Source organism: Emiliania huxleyi (genome assembly GCF_000372725.1).
Source record: "Emiliania huxleyi CCMP1516 unplaced genomic scaffold EMIHUscaffold_26, whole genome shotgun sequence".
In the NCBI taxonomy this organism is placed as follows: domain Eukaryota; phylum Haptophyta; order Isochrysidales; family Noelaerhabdaceae; genus Emiliania; species Emiliania huxleyi.
This window is the reverse complement of record NW_005200088.1, coordinates 658,521-674,023: the sequence shown is the minus strand read 5'-3', so window position 1 is coordinate 674,023 and position 15,503 is coordinate 658,521. Positions and strand designations below refer to the sequence as shown.

The 15,503-nt window shown below is 69.3% G+C and overlaps 3 protein-coding genes across 3 annotated transcripts; 1 reads left to right on the top strand and 2 right to left on the bottom strand.

Moving 5' to 3' along the window:
* Positions 1–7,803: 7,803 nt before the first annotated feature.
* EMIHUDRAFT_354285 (hypothetical protein) lies at positions 7,804–8,672 on the bottom strand (the record flags this gene model as incomplete). Its single annotated transcript, XM_005777572.1, has 1 exon — positions 7,804–8,672. A coding segment is annotated over exon 1 (788 nt), but the record flags the coding sequence as incomplete, so codon positions are not given.
* A 1,131-nt stretch (positions 8,673–9,803) lies between these two features.
* Positions 9,804–11,891, top strand: EMIHUDRAFT_206363 (hypothetical protein; the record flags this gene model as incomplete). Its single annotated transcript, XM_005777571.1, has 3 exons — positions 9,804–10,367; positions 11,652–11,732; positions 11,859–11,891. 3 exons carry the CDS (start codon positions 9,804–9,806, stop codon positions 11,889–11,891), a joined length of 678 nt encoding a protein of 225 aa, XP_005777628.1.
* A 919-nt stretch (positions 11,892–12,810) lies between these two features.
* EMIHUDRAFT_64800 (hypothetical protein) lies at positions 12,811–13,773 on the bottom strand (the record flags this gene model as incomplete). The annotated part of the gene is made up of 1 exon (XM_005777570.1): positions 12,811–13,773. A coding segment is annotated over one exon (963 nt), but the record flags the coding sequence as incomplete, so codon positions are not given.
* Between the last annotated feature and the right edge of the window lie 1,730 nt (positions 13,774–15,503).

The following is a 15,503-nucleotide window of genomic DNA, read 5'->3' as shown; positions in this document are numbered from 1 at the left end:
CCGCCGCCTCTTGAAGCTTCGGCCGCCGGCCACTGCCGCCACTGCGGCTTCTAAGAGCCGCCGCCTCCGCCGCCGCCTTCGGGGCCGCCGCGGCCTCCGCCTCCGCCTCCTCCTCCGCCCTCATCCTCGCCTCCTCCCTCTCCCTTGCCGCCTCCTCCCTCGCCCTCGCCTCTGCCTCCTCCCTTGCGCGCGACGCCGCCTCCGCCTCCTCCGCCGCCCGCGCCGCCGCAGCCTCTGCTACCACCCGATCCGCTTCCTCCGCCACTCGCGCCTCCTCTGCCGCCCGCGCCTCCTCCGCCTGCTCCGCCGCTCGCTCCGCCGCCCGCGCTGCCGCCGCCGCTGCCTTCTCCTCCTTCTGCCGCTGCCGCTTCAGCGGCTTGGCCAGCTCGTCGCGCAGCCGCCGCGCCGCCCGCAGCGCCTCCGAGCCGTCGGCGTCTCGGGTGTTAACGTTGATCGCCGCCCTGAGCGCCTCGAGATCGGCGTCGCCTCGCTCGCACGCCTCAACCGCCTCGCGCAGCGCAGCCTCGGCAGCATTGCGCGCCTCCGCCGCCACCGCTGCCGCTGCCGCCTCGCGTGCGGCCGCCGCGGCCTGTTCGGCTGATTCTGCGACCGCCCTCTCCCCCCCAGCCGGTGCTACGGTCGACGAGTGCTCCTCGAAGGCGCGCACGCACTCGGCGTGGCCCTCTTCCTTGGCCCACTGCAGCGCCGTCTGACCGTCAACAGTGCGCGCCGCATCTGCGCCCGCCCGCAGCAAGCGCCGCACGACGGCGGGGCGGTTATAGAAAGCGGCGGCCATCAGCGCGGTGCCGCCGTCGCCGTTCTGCAAGCTGACCTCAGCGCCGTGCCGTATCAGCACCTCGACCACCCGCTCGTGGCCTTGGTTGGCGGCGCACATCAGCGCGGTTTCGCCGTTGCTGCTCTGCAGGTTGATCGTAGCGCCGCGCCGCAGCAGCAAGTCGACCACCCGCTCGTGGCCTTGGCCGGCGGCGCCCATCAGCGCGGTGTAGCCGCCGCTGTTCTGCAGGTTGATCTCCGCGCCGTGCCGAAGCAGCAGCTCAACCACCCGCTCGTGGCCGCTGAAGGCGGCGATCATCAGCGCGGTCAAACCGTTGCTGTCCTGCAGGTCGAACTTCGCGCCGTGCTGCAGCAGCAGCTCGACCACCCGCTCGTGGCCTGCGCCAGCGGCGGTCATCAGCAGCGTGAAGCCGCTCACCTCGCCTTGCTCGTACGTCGCGTCGACCCGCCCGCCACTGTCAAGCCACGCCAGCACCGCCTCCTCCTCGCCTCGCTCAGCCGCCACGATGACCTCATCGGAGACTGGCACGCCACCCCTCGACACCGCCAGCGACAGATTACCCGGCCGCACCCGCACGCTCTCGCCGCCTCCCTCGAGCGCCACCGCGTACCGCCCGCCCTCGAAACTCTGCGCCACGCCCCGCCTCCCGTTTAGCTCGGGGCGGGAAGAGAGCCCGCCGAACACGACTCGCTGGCCGAGCAGCGGCGCGTCCACAGCTGCCGCTGCCGCGCCCGAGGAAGCGCCGCCCGCCCCTGCCCGGCCCTCCGCCGCCAAAGCCTCAGCCAAGACCTTTACGCACTCGGCGTGGCCCTTCTCCTTGGCCCACTGCAGCGCCGTCTTGCCTTTTGCACTGCGCGCCGCGGTGTCTGCGCCCGCCCGCAGCAAACGCCGCACGATGGCGGTGCGGTTGAAGAGGGCGGCGAGCATCAGCGCGGTGTCGCCGTCGCTGTCCTGCAGGTTGACCTCAGCGCCGTGCCGCAGCAGCAGCTCGACCACACGCTCGTGGCCTTGGCCGGCGGCGATCATCAGCGCGGTGTAGCCTTCACTGCCCTGCTGGTTGATCTCTGCGCCGCGCTGCAGCAGCAGGTCGACCACCCGCTCGTGGCCGTGCATGGCGGCACTCATCAGCAGCGTGATGCCGCTCACGCCGCCTCTCTCGTACGTCGCGTCGACCCGCCCGCCACTGTCAAACCACGCCAGCACCGCCTCCTCCTCGCCGCGCTCAGCCGCCACGATGACCTCATCGGAGACTGGCACGCCACCCCTCGACACCGCCAGCGACAGATTACCCGGCCGCACCCGCACGCTCTCGCCGCCGCCCTCGAGCGCCACAGCGTACCGCCCGCCCTCGAAGCTCCGCGCCACGCCCCGCTGCCCGTTTAGCTCGGGGCGGGAAGAGAGGCCGCCGAGCACGACTCGCTGGCCGAGCAGCGGCGCGTCCACAGCTGCCGCTGCCGCGCCCGAGGAAGCGCCGCCCGCCCCTGCCCGGCCGTCTGCAGCCGCCGCCGCCTCAGCCAAGACCTCGACGCACTCGGCGTGGCCCTTCTCCTTGGCCCACTGCAGCGCCGTCTTGCCGTCCGGAGCGCGCGCTGCAGCGTCAGCGCCCGCCCGCAGCAAGCGCCGCACGACGGCGGGTCGGTTGAAGAGGGCGGCGTACATCAGCGCGGTGCCGCCTTTGCTCTCCTGGAGGTTGATCTCCGCGCAGTGCCGGAGCAGCAGCTCGACCACCCGCTCGTGGCCTTGGCCGGCGGCGGCCATCAGCGCGGTGCCACCGCCGACGCTGTCCTGGAGGTTGATATCCGCGCCGTGCCGCAGCAGCAGCTCGACCACCCGCTCGTGGCCTTTGTGGGCGGCGCCCATCAGCGCGGTGAGGCCGCCACTGTTCTGCAGGTTGATCTCAGCGCCGTGCCGCAGCAGCAACTCGACCACCCGCTCGTGGCCGTAGCAGGCGGCGTGCATCAGCAGCGTGACGCCGCTCACGCCGCTTCTCTCGTACGTCGCGTTGACCCGCCCGCCGCCCTCAAGCCACTCCAGTATCGCCGCCTCCTCGCCTCGCCCAGCCGCAGCCACGATCGCATCGGAGGCTGCCGCGCCACCGCTCGGCGCCCGTCCCGCCGCCGCCGCTGGAGATAGCGTCGTCGCGACTCTCGATCCAGCCGAGGAAGCGCCGCCGGAGGAAGCGCCGCCTGCGCCTTCGCCGCCGGCTGCCGTCGCCGTGGGCCGTCCCGCCACCACCTCCTGGACGTGCTTCTTGAAGGCCTCGACGCACTCGGCGTGGCCCTTCTCCTTGGCCCACTGCAGCGCCGTGCTGCCGCGTACATTGCGCGCCGCCGTGTCTGCGCCCGCCCGCAGCAAGCGCCGCACGACGGCGGGGCGGTTGAGGAGGGCGGCGTACATCAGCGCAGTGAGGCCTTTGCTGTCCTGCAGGTTGAGCTCCGCGCCGTGCCGTATCACCAAATCGACCACCCGCTCGTGGCCTTGGCCGGCGGCGAACATCAGCGCGGTGCCACCGCCGCTGTTCTGCAGGTCGACCTCCGCGCCGCGCCGCAGCAGCAAGTCGACCACCCGCTCGTGGCCGTAGTGGGCGGCGAACATCAGCGCGGTTTCGTCGTTGCTGCTCTGCAGGTTGACCGCTGCGCCGTGCCGCAGCAGCAACTCGACCACCCGCTCGTGGCCGTTGTTGGCGGCGCCCATCAGCAGCGTGATGCCGCTCACGCCGCTTCTCTCGTACGTCGCGTCGGCCCGCCCGCCGCCCTCAAGCCACGCCAGCACCGCCTCCTCCTCGCCGCGCTCAGCCGCCACGACGACCTCGTCGGGGGCTGCCGCGGCACTGCTCGGCGCCCACTCCGCCGCCGCCGGCGACAGATTACCCGGCCGCACCCGCACGCTCTCGCCGCCGCCCTCGAGCGCCACAGCGTACCGCCCGCCCTCGAAGCTCCGCGCCACGCCCCGCTGCCCGTTCAGCTCGGGACGGGAAGAGAGGCCGCCGAGCACGACTCGCTGGCCGAGCAGCGGCGCTGACTCGCTCCCCTTCTCGCCCGCGTGCATCATCGGCTCTTTTTCGGAGTTGTTTTCTTTAACTAGTGTGGAACCTTCGGCGTGTGGCCTTTTCTCCTGGCTGTTTTCCTCAAGTAAGCGGGTAACTCACTGATCCTCCACCGGATCCGACTGTCGACAGTGCTGGCAAACCGCATCGCGCAGCCGCACGGAGTCTCCGACAGCCATCCCATTGCTGCGAGCCATCCGGCTCATGCGAAGCGGCCTACTCCTTGATTGCGAGGCACAGCCAATGGTCATAGTAGTTATCCCCTCGCACGCTGCTGAAGAAGCCAGTGGTCCGCCAATAGTCAGAATCTCGCAGCGCCTCATCGACGGCCTTGAGCACCTGCTCATCGAGCCGCCAAATCCGCGTGCGTTCCTCATAATAGCTTGTCTAACTTTGAGCTTTGCCACATCACGCCGCCGCTGCGACCGTTCGCGCTCCCTCTCCATTCGCTCCTTGGCGGCCTTGACTGCCTGCGGCCCTACAACATGTACATGTACATGCACATGCACCATGGGGAAGCCGCGTGGTGATGGTGGGTGGGGCGGGGAGGGATGGGAGGCAAAGCCACCCCCGGCATGCCTGCTTCAGGAACCGTCTGGCTGGAGGTGGCACCGGCAGCTCCAGCAGCGGCGCTCTGTGTAGTCGCCGAACCAATGCTCGCACTTGTCGTCATCGCCGTGATCGCTCGCGCATCCCTCTTGCGCTCGGCGTCTTCGCTCTTGGTCCGCCTCGACATCTTGCTCCGGGTGTCGCGAGCAACAGCTTCACCGCCGCCCACAGCTCCTCCTTGGTCGGGCAGAGCGGAGCCTTCGCATGCCCGGGCGCGGCGGCGGGCAGGGTGGCAGCGCCGCCGGCGGCAGCGTCCGGGCAGCTCTCCTCCCACGCTCGGAGGCAGGCGCCCTTGCTCTCGCACCAGCTGTAGCCCGCACTCGCCTTGCAGCCGTGCTCGTCCGAGTCGGCGCCAGCCGCGCTTCGGGCCGACGCTGCCGCCGTCGGCTGCGCCGCTGCGGCCGTGCCGCCGGGGCAGACCACCGACGACAGCAGCGCGTCCGAGATGGCCAGCCCGCCATCCTCGGTCAGCGAGCCAGACTCGTCCTTGGCGAAGCCGGGCGACTTGAACTGGATCGCCGCCGCCGCCTCGTACTCCTCCTGGCCCACCGACTCGCCGAGCGAGGCGCTCGCCAACGGCCACGTCGCGCCCGCCCACACGCTCTCGGTGACGGGCACCTCGAAGCCCGCGCCGTGGTACAGCTTCACCGCCGCCCACAGCTCCTCCTTGGTCGGGCAGAGCGGAGCCTTCGCATGCCCGGGCGCGGCGGCGGGCAGGGTGGCAGCGCCGCCGGCGGCAGCGTCCGGGCAGCTCTCCTCCCACGCTCGGAGGCAGGCGCCCTTGCTCTCGCACCAGCTGTAGCCCGCACTCGCCTTGCAGCCGTGCTCGTCCGAGTCGGCGCCAGCCGCGCTTCGGGCCGACGCTGCTGCCGTCGGCTGCGCCGCTGCGGCCGTGCCGCCGGTCGGCCTCAGCAGCATCGCCCGTGTAAGCTTGTACACGGCGGTTGCGAAAGTTGGCAATGCTGCCACGGGTGGAGAGGCGCCAATCACCAGTCTCAGAATCTTGCACCCAAATTTTCTCTGAAGCGTGTGCGAGGTCGTCTTGCTGATCTCGCTCAATCCGCGTGGCACGCTCGAGTTTAGCCCGCTCCTCATGCCGATCGGCCTCGACGCCATCCCAGCCCTCCGGCACCCAATCCCCGCCTGATGGCTGCCCGTCGTTGGCGCGCGGCTTCAAAAGCGCCTCGTCGAAGTAGTCGCAGGTGACTCCGGGCACGTCTGGGGCGATGCCTACGCCATCATAGGTGCACGTGCACGCACCCTCGCACATGCAACCGTCCATGTACTCGAGCCGGGCGCGCTCGTACGCTTGGGATGCGCGCCACTCGGTGATGCGTTCACCATCAATCGGTTGTCCAGCTTGCTGTGGGTCGAGCAGCCAGTCGCGGAAATCCTCAACCTCAACCACGCCGAGAGCTGCCTCCGACGCGACCTTTGCCACCGCAGCGTCAAAGGTGATCGGTGCTGGCTGTGACTCCTTGCTCTCACGCTGCTGACGGCGGCGTCGCTGCTGGTCGGCCACTCGTTTTGTCGCCCGCTCCCCTTGCGACATGGCGGCGGCCCTTCGCTTTGCGCTGCTTGCGAGCCCAGCGGTGATCTGGTGATGCTGTGCTGTCGGCTGCGCTTGCCGGATGACTCCCCCACGACGCCTTCCTGCGTGGTCGCCTTCCTGCGTGGTCGCCTGCGTCGCATCCTCGTCGTCGGTGGCCGGTGGCGGTTCGTGCTCTCGCTCCTTGCCCCCCATGCGCGCCGTGCTCCCGAGCTGAGGCCGACGATTTGCGGCGGGACGGCCGAGTTTGAATGAGCTGGTTCGCGGCTTCAAGAGCGGTCGGCGCTCCGGCACAAGAGACTTATAAGGGTAGATTCGAAAAAGAATTTTTCGAATTAAGTGTTGTGCGAAAAAGAATTTGCAACGAGCGTCGAAAAATCGCAGGAAGAACGGCGCCAGAGCTGCGAACCTGTCGCTGTCCCTTTTGTCAGGAGCAGGAGAACTAGGAGAGCGCAACGTGTAGGAGTAGGAGGCCCGCGCCTGCCCCCGTGCCGCCGGGTGCAACTTTGTCCTATACGAGAGGGGAATCCCTGGGACCCTGTCGTGTGGGCGAACCCTGCCCAGCCCCCCTCCGTGTCGCGTGTGCGCTCCCCGCTCTCGTTCCCCTCTGTGTCCCCCTGAAGCCTGAGATTTTCGTCCACTTGCCTCCCGTTCCAAAATCCTCTCCCACCCCTCGTTTGGCGTGTCCGTTTTATTTATTTATTACGGCGCCAGAGCAGACAGACAGACGGAGACGAGGAGCACCATAATAATCCACATGCACAAGCAAACTACGTAGCACATGCCATTCAGTCAGCCGAAGCGAGGAAGCAGGCGGCATGTCGCCCACCCGCCCCTGGCGCGCGCGCAGTCTCTGGACAGGCGAGAGGCCAGCGCGAGCCTTCAGTCGACCCCCTTCTTCACCACCCACTCACCCGCCTCGTCCGTCGTAAAGTGCTGCATGTGCCCGGCCCACGAGTCGCTCGAGCGGTTCGGGAAGGCGTTCCGAAAGGCCGCCCACGCCTCTGCGTTCTTCTTCAACGGCCGGCCGTGCCGCCGCAGGAGCGTGAGGTAGAGCGCGTTCTCATCGGCCGTGAACGGCGTCTTCTTCGCCTTGGCGGCGGGCTCGGTGGACTCAGACGGCGGGCCGCCGCCGCCACCGCTGCTGCCTCCTGAGGCCAGCGGCCGCTTGGAGGTGGAGGTGGGCTTCAGCTTCGCGCAGAGCCCATAGATGCGCGAGTCCCAAGCCCCTGTGTCTGTCCCGGTGACGCCAATCCGTTCCTTCCAGGCAGCGATGTTTTGCTTGCACGGATGACCGAGCTCACCATAGGCCGCCGCGACCGCCCGCACCTTTTCGATGTCCATCGTCTCCGTCACCGTGATCCACACGCCGTTGCACATGGCGCGGTGCTCGTCAGGGTGCTCGAGGCATTCCACAAGCTGCGACTTTGCCAAGTTCGTTGCGAGTCCGAGCGCCTTGCACCGTCGCTTGAGCTCTGGGACGGTGAGCTTGTCGAGCGGCGTCGGCGGCGTCGGCGGCGCCAGCGATGGTGGCTCTTGCGGCGCCGTCTCTTGCTCCTCTTTTGGCGGCTGCGGCGGCTCATGGGCGGCGACCACCATCGTGAGGTCGTCCATCGAGAGAAATCTTGGGCCAAAAGCGCGCGGCGAGACGGAAGCGCACTTGTCCGTGTCCCGGGTGAGAGACCGAGCCTGTGGAAACCTCGAGAGAGGAAGCCGCCGGGCGGCCCCAGGCTCGTACAGACCGGCACGGAGCTGTGGCTACATAAGAGGGCTCCCGCGGCGATCAACACCGCAACTCCTTTTCTAAATTTCACCACGCTTCTTACGCGCGACGACGCTACAGCCTCCACCAAACCTCACACTTTTACTCACCCTCGGACATGCTTGCACCGTCATCCTGCGCGTCTGATGCGTCGCGCATCTGCTCGTCACCCTCTCCGTCACTCGCGTCGGCGGGCGACCGGGCTGTGGGTGCGGCCTGCGCACAGACACAGTGCGCGGCAGCGCCGACACGTCAACCCGCGTGTACGTCAGCGACGGGTCCCGCACGCCGCACGAGGCGCATGCGTGCAGCGGCAGCGCGTGCGCCATGCGCTCGTCGCTCCACCCGCCCAGCAGCCGCCGCTTCGTCTCGTCGGAGACGTGCACGCAGCGCTGCAGCAGCGCCGCCGTCTCGTCCTCGGGCCGCTCCAGGTCCATGACGACGTTCGTCGAGGCGTGGAAGCGCGTCTCCAGGTCGATGGCCGCCTGCTCGGCCGCGGCGAGCTTGCCCTGGTCGACGCACATGCCGCACACCGCGTGCGCCGGGCAGCCGCACTGGCCGCGTTGTGGGCGCACGGTCTTGGCGACCGCCGGCGCTGCGCGCCGGTCGTGCTGCTCACGCTGCCGGCGGCGCTGGTCGCGCGCCTGCCGATCGCGCGTGTTCGCGGCGGCTGCATCTCCTGCTCGTTTCGCTCGCACCCGAGCGGCTGTCGCCAGGCGCTTCAGGTCGGCGGTGCTGCGCGCGCGGCCGTCGGCCAGGCACAGCCACATGTCCTCCTCCTTAGCAGGCTCGCACGGCTTGCCGTCGAACTGCGGCTGGCGCCCGCGACGATGCTTCGCCCAGGCCGGGCACGATGGTGCCGCGACGAGCGGCGTCGAGGCGACGGCCATCGATGGGTCCAGAAGACTTGGAGACACTTCTACCAAAAATCAAAAAAATCGAGCACAATTGCGTTACATGGGCATGGCCGGGGTTTCTGCACCGAACGATCTTACTTTCGGTCTATCGAAAGTGTTGATCTATAATCTCGTCTTTTCCGCCGGTCCCGCGCCTCTCAGCTTAACAGGATACCCTAGGCGGCAAGCACACACACACACACACCCACACACACCTAGGCGGCAAGGAGCCGAACCCGTGTGGCAAGGCACCCGCCCGCCGCAAGGCGCTGCGCGGCAATGAGGTGTTGACCACCCTCAACCTCCACCTCAACAATTTGGGCGACGAGGGGAAGGGAGTGATTCGGGATGCGGTGAGTGGGCGGGTAGGGTTTGAGCTCAAGATGTGAGTGTGAATTCTGGTCGAGTGGACGGCGCAGGGGGGCGGTGCATTAAATGACTGGTGGTTGCGTGATTCTTTTTTACCTTTTCAGCAGGGTGCTGACCACCCTCGATCTTCGCTTCAACGCGGTTTGGGCGACGAGGGGAAGGGAGTAATTCGAGATGCGGTGAGCGGGCGGGAAGGGTTCAAGCTCCACGGCCGCGCGCTGATGAGCCAGCATGGGCGGCTGCGGTTGCCCTGCCGAGCCTCGTGAGCGGCGGCGGCATCGACCCCGGCGGAGATATGTGAGTGGGCTCTGAGGGCTAAGTCGGCGCAGGGAGGTGCATGAAATACGGCGTTCGACGGTCTTCGTGTAGAGCTTTTTGCATGAATCGTTTTTCTTTTTTGCTTTTCAGCAAGGTCTTGACCGTCAACGGGGCGCGAGGGCCGGCCGGGGAGCTACGCCGCTGCCTGCCGATCCCTTGCTCGCGCCTCTCGGCGTAACTCTGCCCTCCTCCTGACAATTCTGTTTTATTTTCTTCTCGACGAAAATTCTTTAGTGCGAGCCAGTCCCGTGCCCAGTGTTGTGCGAGGGAGCTTTGTTGTAAAATTAAAGAAAGAAAGAAAACAGTTGTTGTAAAATTCGTGCGAGGGAGTTTCGTTGTAAAATTCTTTCCAGTCCGCGCCAGTCCGCGCCCTTGTCGTGCCAGTGTGCTGTGAGAGAGGCTTGTATCTTAAGAATTCTTTTCAGCGTTCGCTCCCGCCAACGGCGAGGGCCTGCTCCATGGGCGCAGAGCAGTCCCAAAGCGCCGAGCCTGGCGGTGCCGACGCCGAGTCGAAGTTGGGCGCGCGCATCGCTGCCGCTTCGGGCCAGCTCGCTTGGCAGGCCGGCGCCGGCGACGAGGCGCACAAGCCGAGCGGGCGCGAGACCGTCGCGGTGACCTCGTCAGACGCAGGCGGTGAGTGCCTGTACGTGGTGGGCGGCCGGGGCGCTGAGGGTCCCCACAACGACGTCGGCGTCTACGACGCTGCGGGAGGGCGCGGGTGGGCCGCCGTCTCGCCGGGCGGAGAGCCTCCCTCTGCGAGGAGCGGCCACTCTGCAGCGGCGGTGCCTGGCGTGGGCATCCTGGTGCACGGCGGGCTGTGCGAGGAGCGCGGGTTCCGGAACGACACGGCGCTGCTGCGCGTGGGCGGCGCCGCCGGCGGCGAGCGCGTGCTCGACTGGACGCGCCTCGACCTCGCCGGCGAGCCTCCGAGCGCGCGCGACAAGCACTCTGCCGTCGCGGTTCCACCGACGGCGGGTTCCTCCTCGTGCTGGAGCATGGTGGTGTTTGGCGGCTTCGGGGTGGTGCCCCCCGGCGGCGAGGACGACGACGACGACGACGAGGAGGAGGAGGAGGAGGACGAGGAGGAGGAGCAGGAGGAGCAGGAGGCCCAGCCGGATGCGCCGCTGTCTCTCGCCGACAAGCTCGCGCGGACGGCGGCGGCGCGGCGGCGGAGGGAGAGGAGGGAGAAGAAGGCGCGCGGGCCCGCCATCAAGCTGGGCTGGTTCGGCGACGTGCACGTGCTAGAGCTCGACGGGCCTGGCCGCTGGCGCTCGCTCGCTCAGAGCGAGCTGCGGCCGGCGGGGCGGGCGGCGCACGGCGCGTGCTGGCTGGGCGGCGGCGAGGACGGCGCGGGCGCGCTCTTCGTCTTTGGCGGCCGCACCGCCACCGGCCGGACGAACGACGCGTGGCTGCTCGACGTGGCTGCGGGCCGCTGGCGCGAGCCTGTGCTCGCGGGCAGGCCGCCATCCAAACCTCCCCACATCTCCCCATCTCTCCGCATCTCTCCCCATCTCTCCGCATCTCTCCGCATCTCTCTCCCCATCTCTCCCCATCTCTCCCCATCTCTCCCCATCTCTCCCCATCTCTCCGCATCTCTCTCCCCATCTCTCCCCATCTCTCCGCATCTCTCGGAGCCTCGATGCGGGACGCAGATCCAGATCTCCCCAGATCTCCCCCATGTCCATGTCTCCCCTGCCCGTGCGTCGGCCTCTGCCCCCTGTCTCGCGGGCTGGCCGCCTTGCGCTCCCTTCCCAGACCTTTCCTCTCGACCTGTCCCGGACCTGTCCTGGACCTTTCCTGGACCTTTCCGGCAGGCGGCCTTGCGCGCGCTCCTTCCACGGCGTCGCGCCCCTCGCCTCTCCGGGCGGGCGGCCGCTTGCCGCGGTGTTCGGCGGCCTCGACTCCGCCTCGACTGCGCTCGGAGACCTCCACCTCCTCGACGCGTCGTCGCTAGCGTGGGCAGAGGTGCCCGCCCGCCTCCCCTCCCCGAGCGCTCCACCGCTCTCGCGCAGCAGCGCCGGCGTCGCCGCCACATCCGCCGGCACGCTGCTCGTCTTCGGAGGCTCGAGCGGGCCGATCGACGAGGCGAGCGGCGCTCCACCCTTTCCTCGTAGATGGGAGATGATTCGAAGAAGCGAGGACAGTAGCAGCAGCAGCAGCAGCAGCAGCAGCAGCAGCAGCAGCAGCAGCAGCAGGAGGAGGAGGAGGAGGAGGAGGAGGAGGAGGAGGAGGAGGAGGAGGAGAAGTAGCAGCAGCAGGCACGGCTCCGGCACGGAGCAAACCCCCCTCCCCCCCAACACGCACAGGCGAGCGGCGCTCCAGCCTCCTTCCACGCGGAGCTGCTCGCGCTGCCCCTCGGACCCCTCCTCGCCGCCACGGTGGACGCGGTCGACGAGGAGGGGGCAGAGGCCGGGCCGGCCGAGTCGGCGGCGGCGGGCTGCGCGGCGGCGGCGGCGGGCTGCGCGGCGGCGGCGGCGGAGGCGCCGCTGGAGGAGAGGACTCCTCGCTCGGAGGTCAAGAAGCCGAAGCTCACCGCAGGGCCGTAGCGGTCTCTACGTCGCGCACCCCCTATAGTAGCGGTGGCTGGTTCGGCTGGCGGCCGAGGCGGAGCCGGAGGAGGGGAGTGCAGCCGCGGTGGGGGTGGGCACACACGCACGACGACACGCCAGCGCTAGCACGCCGCAGGCATACATTAGACGCGCCGCGGCCTGCGCAGAGCCACGAGCGCCAGAGAGGGGGCGGCTCTTTACCTCTTTTCTCTGTGAACGGGGCTAGCTTTTACAGATTACACATCGACGGTGTATCATATGGGTACCTAGCTCTACCTCGAGTCTCGTACTTCGTACACAAGTATTACCCCTCGAGCGCCCCGATCGCCTCCGTCACCGCCGCCACGAGCCGCGACGCCTCTCCCTCGCTCCGCGGCCCGTCCCTCCTCCACCTCGCCGCGTCGTGGTGCCTTGCCGCGTTCGCCCAGATGCGCAGCGAGTGCAGCTGGCTCCGCAGCTCGGTCGGCAAGCCGCACTCGCGGTGCCAAAAGTTGATGCGCTCCTCGAAGCCGTCGGGCGCCGCCGCAGAGCGCGCGGCGTAAACAGCGTCGAAGCGCGGCATCAGCGTGTTGAAGGCGAGCAGCATGTTGCCCTGAATGCGCGCCTGCGCGTCGCCGCCCGTGCGCATGCCGCGCACCTGCACCGAGAGCGGCGAAGGCTCGTAGCCGGTGGTCCGAGCGGCTGCGGTGGCGGCCTCGTCTCCAAGTGCCGGTGCAGCCTCCTCCGCCCCCGCACCGCTAGACAGCAGCGCCCGCAGCGTCGTGAGCGCCCCGGGCAGCGTGCAGCGGTTGCGCAAGCTGTTGTGGCAGAGGCTCTTCTGCCCGTCCCCCGCCTGCGCGAGGTCCTTGACAGCGCGCGCAGCAGCGGCGGTCCACCCCGCCGCCGCGTCTGCAATCTTCGACGCGTCGATGTTGGTCCAGAGTCCGTCAAACTCCTCCTCGCACCGGTCGGTGAGCTGCACCTCGGACCGGTTGGTGAGGCAGACGAGGAGGGTGATGCCGATGGCGTAGCCGTCCGTCTTGCTCGAGTACTCGCCCCCCTTGGAGATGGAGGGGCAGAGGTAGCCAGTGGACATGTAGAGGGCGGTCGAGCGGCAGCGGACAGAAGCGTCCGGCCGCTGGTCCTTGGCGAAGCCAGTGTCAGCCAATACTGCGGTCAGCTTCTCGTCGAGCAGGATGTTGTCCGGCTTGACGTCGCGGTGCACGATGCCCTTCGAGTGGAGGTAGACGAGCGCCTCGGTCGCCTCGCATGCGATACGCACGCGCTGCCGCCACGTCAGCGGCCTCGGCGGCTCTTCCATGCCCAGCCGCCGGAGCTGCGCCGCGCGGTCGGGATCCGAGAGGCGCAGCCGCGCCTCGAGCGAGCCGCCGCGCATCAGCGGCGAGAGGAGGCAGACGCCGTCGGGCGAGAGGCAATAGCCGAGCAGCGGCAGCAGGTGCGGGTGGCTCACCGCCTTGAGCAGCTTCACCTCGAGCTCTGCCCGCGACAAGCCGCCCGACTGGCCCGACTTTGCCCGCTTGACGACGAGCGGCAGGTGGCGCAGCTGCGGAGGCGCGGCGAGGGAGAGGTGGAGGTCGGCCGACGCCTCGTAGACGTGGCTGAAGCCGCCGCTGCCAATCAGCTTCCCGTCGGCGAACCCGTCGGTAGCCGCGGTGAGATCCGACAGGGCTATCTCGACTGGCCGAGCAACAGCCGCCTCCTCCGCCGCGGCCGGCTCGGCGGCCCCCGGGGCGACAGACAGCTCTCCCAGCTTCGACTCCGCCGCGCTCACCTCCTCGGCCAAAGCAGGCAGCGCGCCCACGTGCGGCCTGGCGGCGGCGATGCCCGCTCGGAGCGCGGAGGGGCTGTCCGCTGTTTCGAGCGACTTGAGCGCGCCCATCGCCGCGCCATGCGCCTTGCGCAGACGCTGGCTGTCCCGCCTCCGCGCCTCCTTGAGCTTGTCGCGCGCGCGCCTCGCCGCCGCCAGCACGGCCGGGCTCGCGAGGCCGCTGCACGCCTCCAGCGCGCTGGCCACGCCCTCGTACGAGCCAGCGGCCACGGCCTGCTGCAGCGCCTCGTCCGCCGCGGCAATGGCGGCTGTGTCGGCCGGCGGAGGAGGAGAGGCTGGCGGTGGTGGCGGCTGCAAAGCGGCGGTGGCGCTGGGGCCAGGCGCCGCGTTGTCTGCCTCGCCGCCGCCGCTCTTCTTCTTCTTCTTCTTCTTGCCCTTCTTGCTCTCCTTGGCGCGCTCCTCCTTCTCCGCCTCCTCCTCCATCAGCAGCGCCTCGGCATGCCGCGCCGCCTCCGCCTCTGCCGCCGCTCTCTCCGCCTCCCTCGCCTCCGCCCCTGCAACCCACGCCGCCTCCGTCGCCGCCTTCTCAGCCGCCGCCTCGGCCTCAGCCAAGACCTTTACGCACTCGGCGTGGCCCTTCTCCTTGGCCATCTCCAGCGCCGTCTTGCCGTCCGGAGCGCGCACTGCAACGTCTGCGCCCGCCCGCAGCAAACGCCGCACGATGGCGGGGTGGCCGAAGAAGGCGGCGGTCATCAGCGCGGTGACACTGTCGCTGTTCTGCAGGTTGAGCTCCACGCCGTGCTGTATCAGCAACTCGACCACCCGCTCGTGGCCTCGGCCGGCGGCGGCCATCAGCGCGGTGTAGCCTTTGATCTGCAGGTTGATCTCAGCCCCGTGCCGAATCAGCAGCTCGACCACCCACTCGTGGCCGTTGCCGGCAGCGCGCATCAGCGCGTTGCCGCCGCCGCTGTTCTGCAGGCTGATGTCCGCGCCGTGCCGAATCAGCAACTCGACCACCCGCTCGTGGCCTTGGTAAGCGGCGCCCATCAGCGCGGTGTCGCCGCCGCTGCTCTGCAGGTCGACCTCCGCGCCGCGCCGCAGCAGTAGCTCGACCACCCGCTCGTGGCCGTTGGTAGCGGCGCCCATCAGCAGCGTGATGCCGCTCACGCCGTGTCTCTTGTACGTCGCGTCGGCCCGCCCGCCACTGTCGAGCCACGCCAGCACCGCCTCCTCCTCGCCTCGCTGAGCCGCTGCGATGACCTCATCGGAGACTTCCACGACCGCATCGGGGGCTGCCGCGGCACCGCTCGGCTCCGCCGCCGCCGGCGACAGATTACCCGGCTGCACATGCACGCTCTCGCCGCCGCCCTCGAGCGCCACAGCGTACCGCCCGCCCTCGAAGCTCTCCGCCGCGCCCCGCTGCCCGTTCAGCTCGGGACGGGAAGAGAGCCCGCCGAGCACGACGCGCTGCCCGAGCAGCGGCGCGTCCACAGCTGCCGCTGCCGCGCCCGAGGAAGCGCCGCCCGGCCCTGCCCGGCCGTCTGCCACCGCCGCCGCCTCAGCCAAGACCTTTACGCACTCGGCGTGGCCCCTCTCCTTGGCCCACTGCAGCGCCGTCTTGCCGTTCTCAGCGCGCGCCGCCGTGTCAGCGCCCGCCCGCAGCAAGCGCCGCACGACGGCGGGTCGGTCGAAGAGGACGGCGTACATCAGCGCGGTGCCGCCTTTGCTCTCCTGGAGGTTGACCTCCGCCCCGCGCCGTATCAGCAAGTCGACCATCCGCTCGTGGCCTTGGCCGGCGGCGGCCATCAGCGCGGTGCCACCGCCGCTGTTCTGCTGGTTGA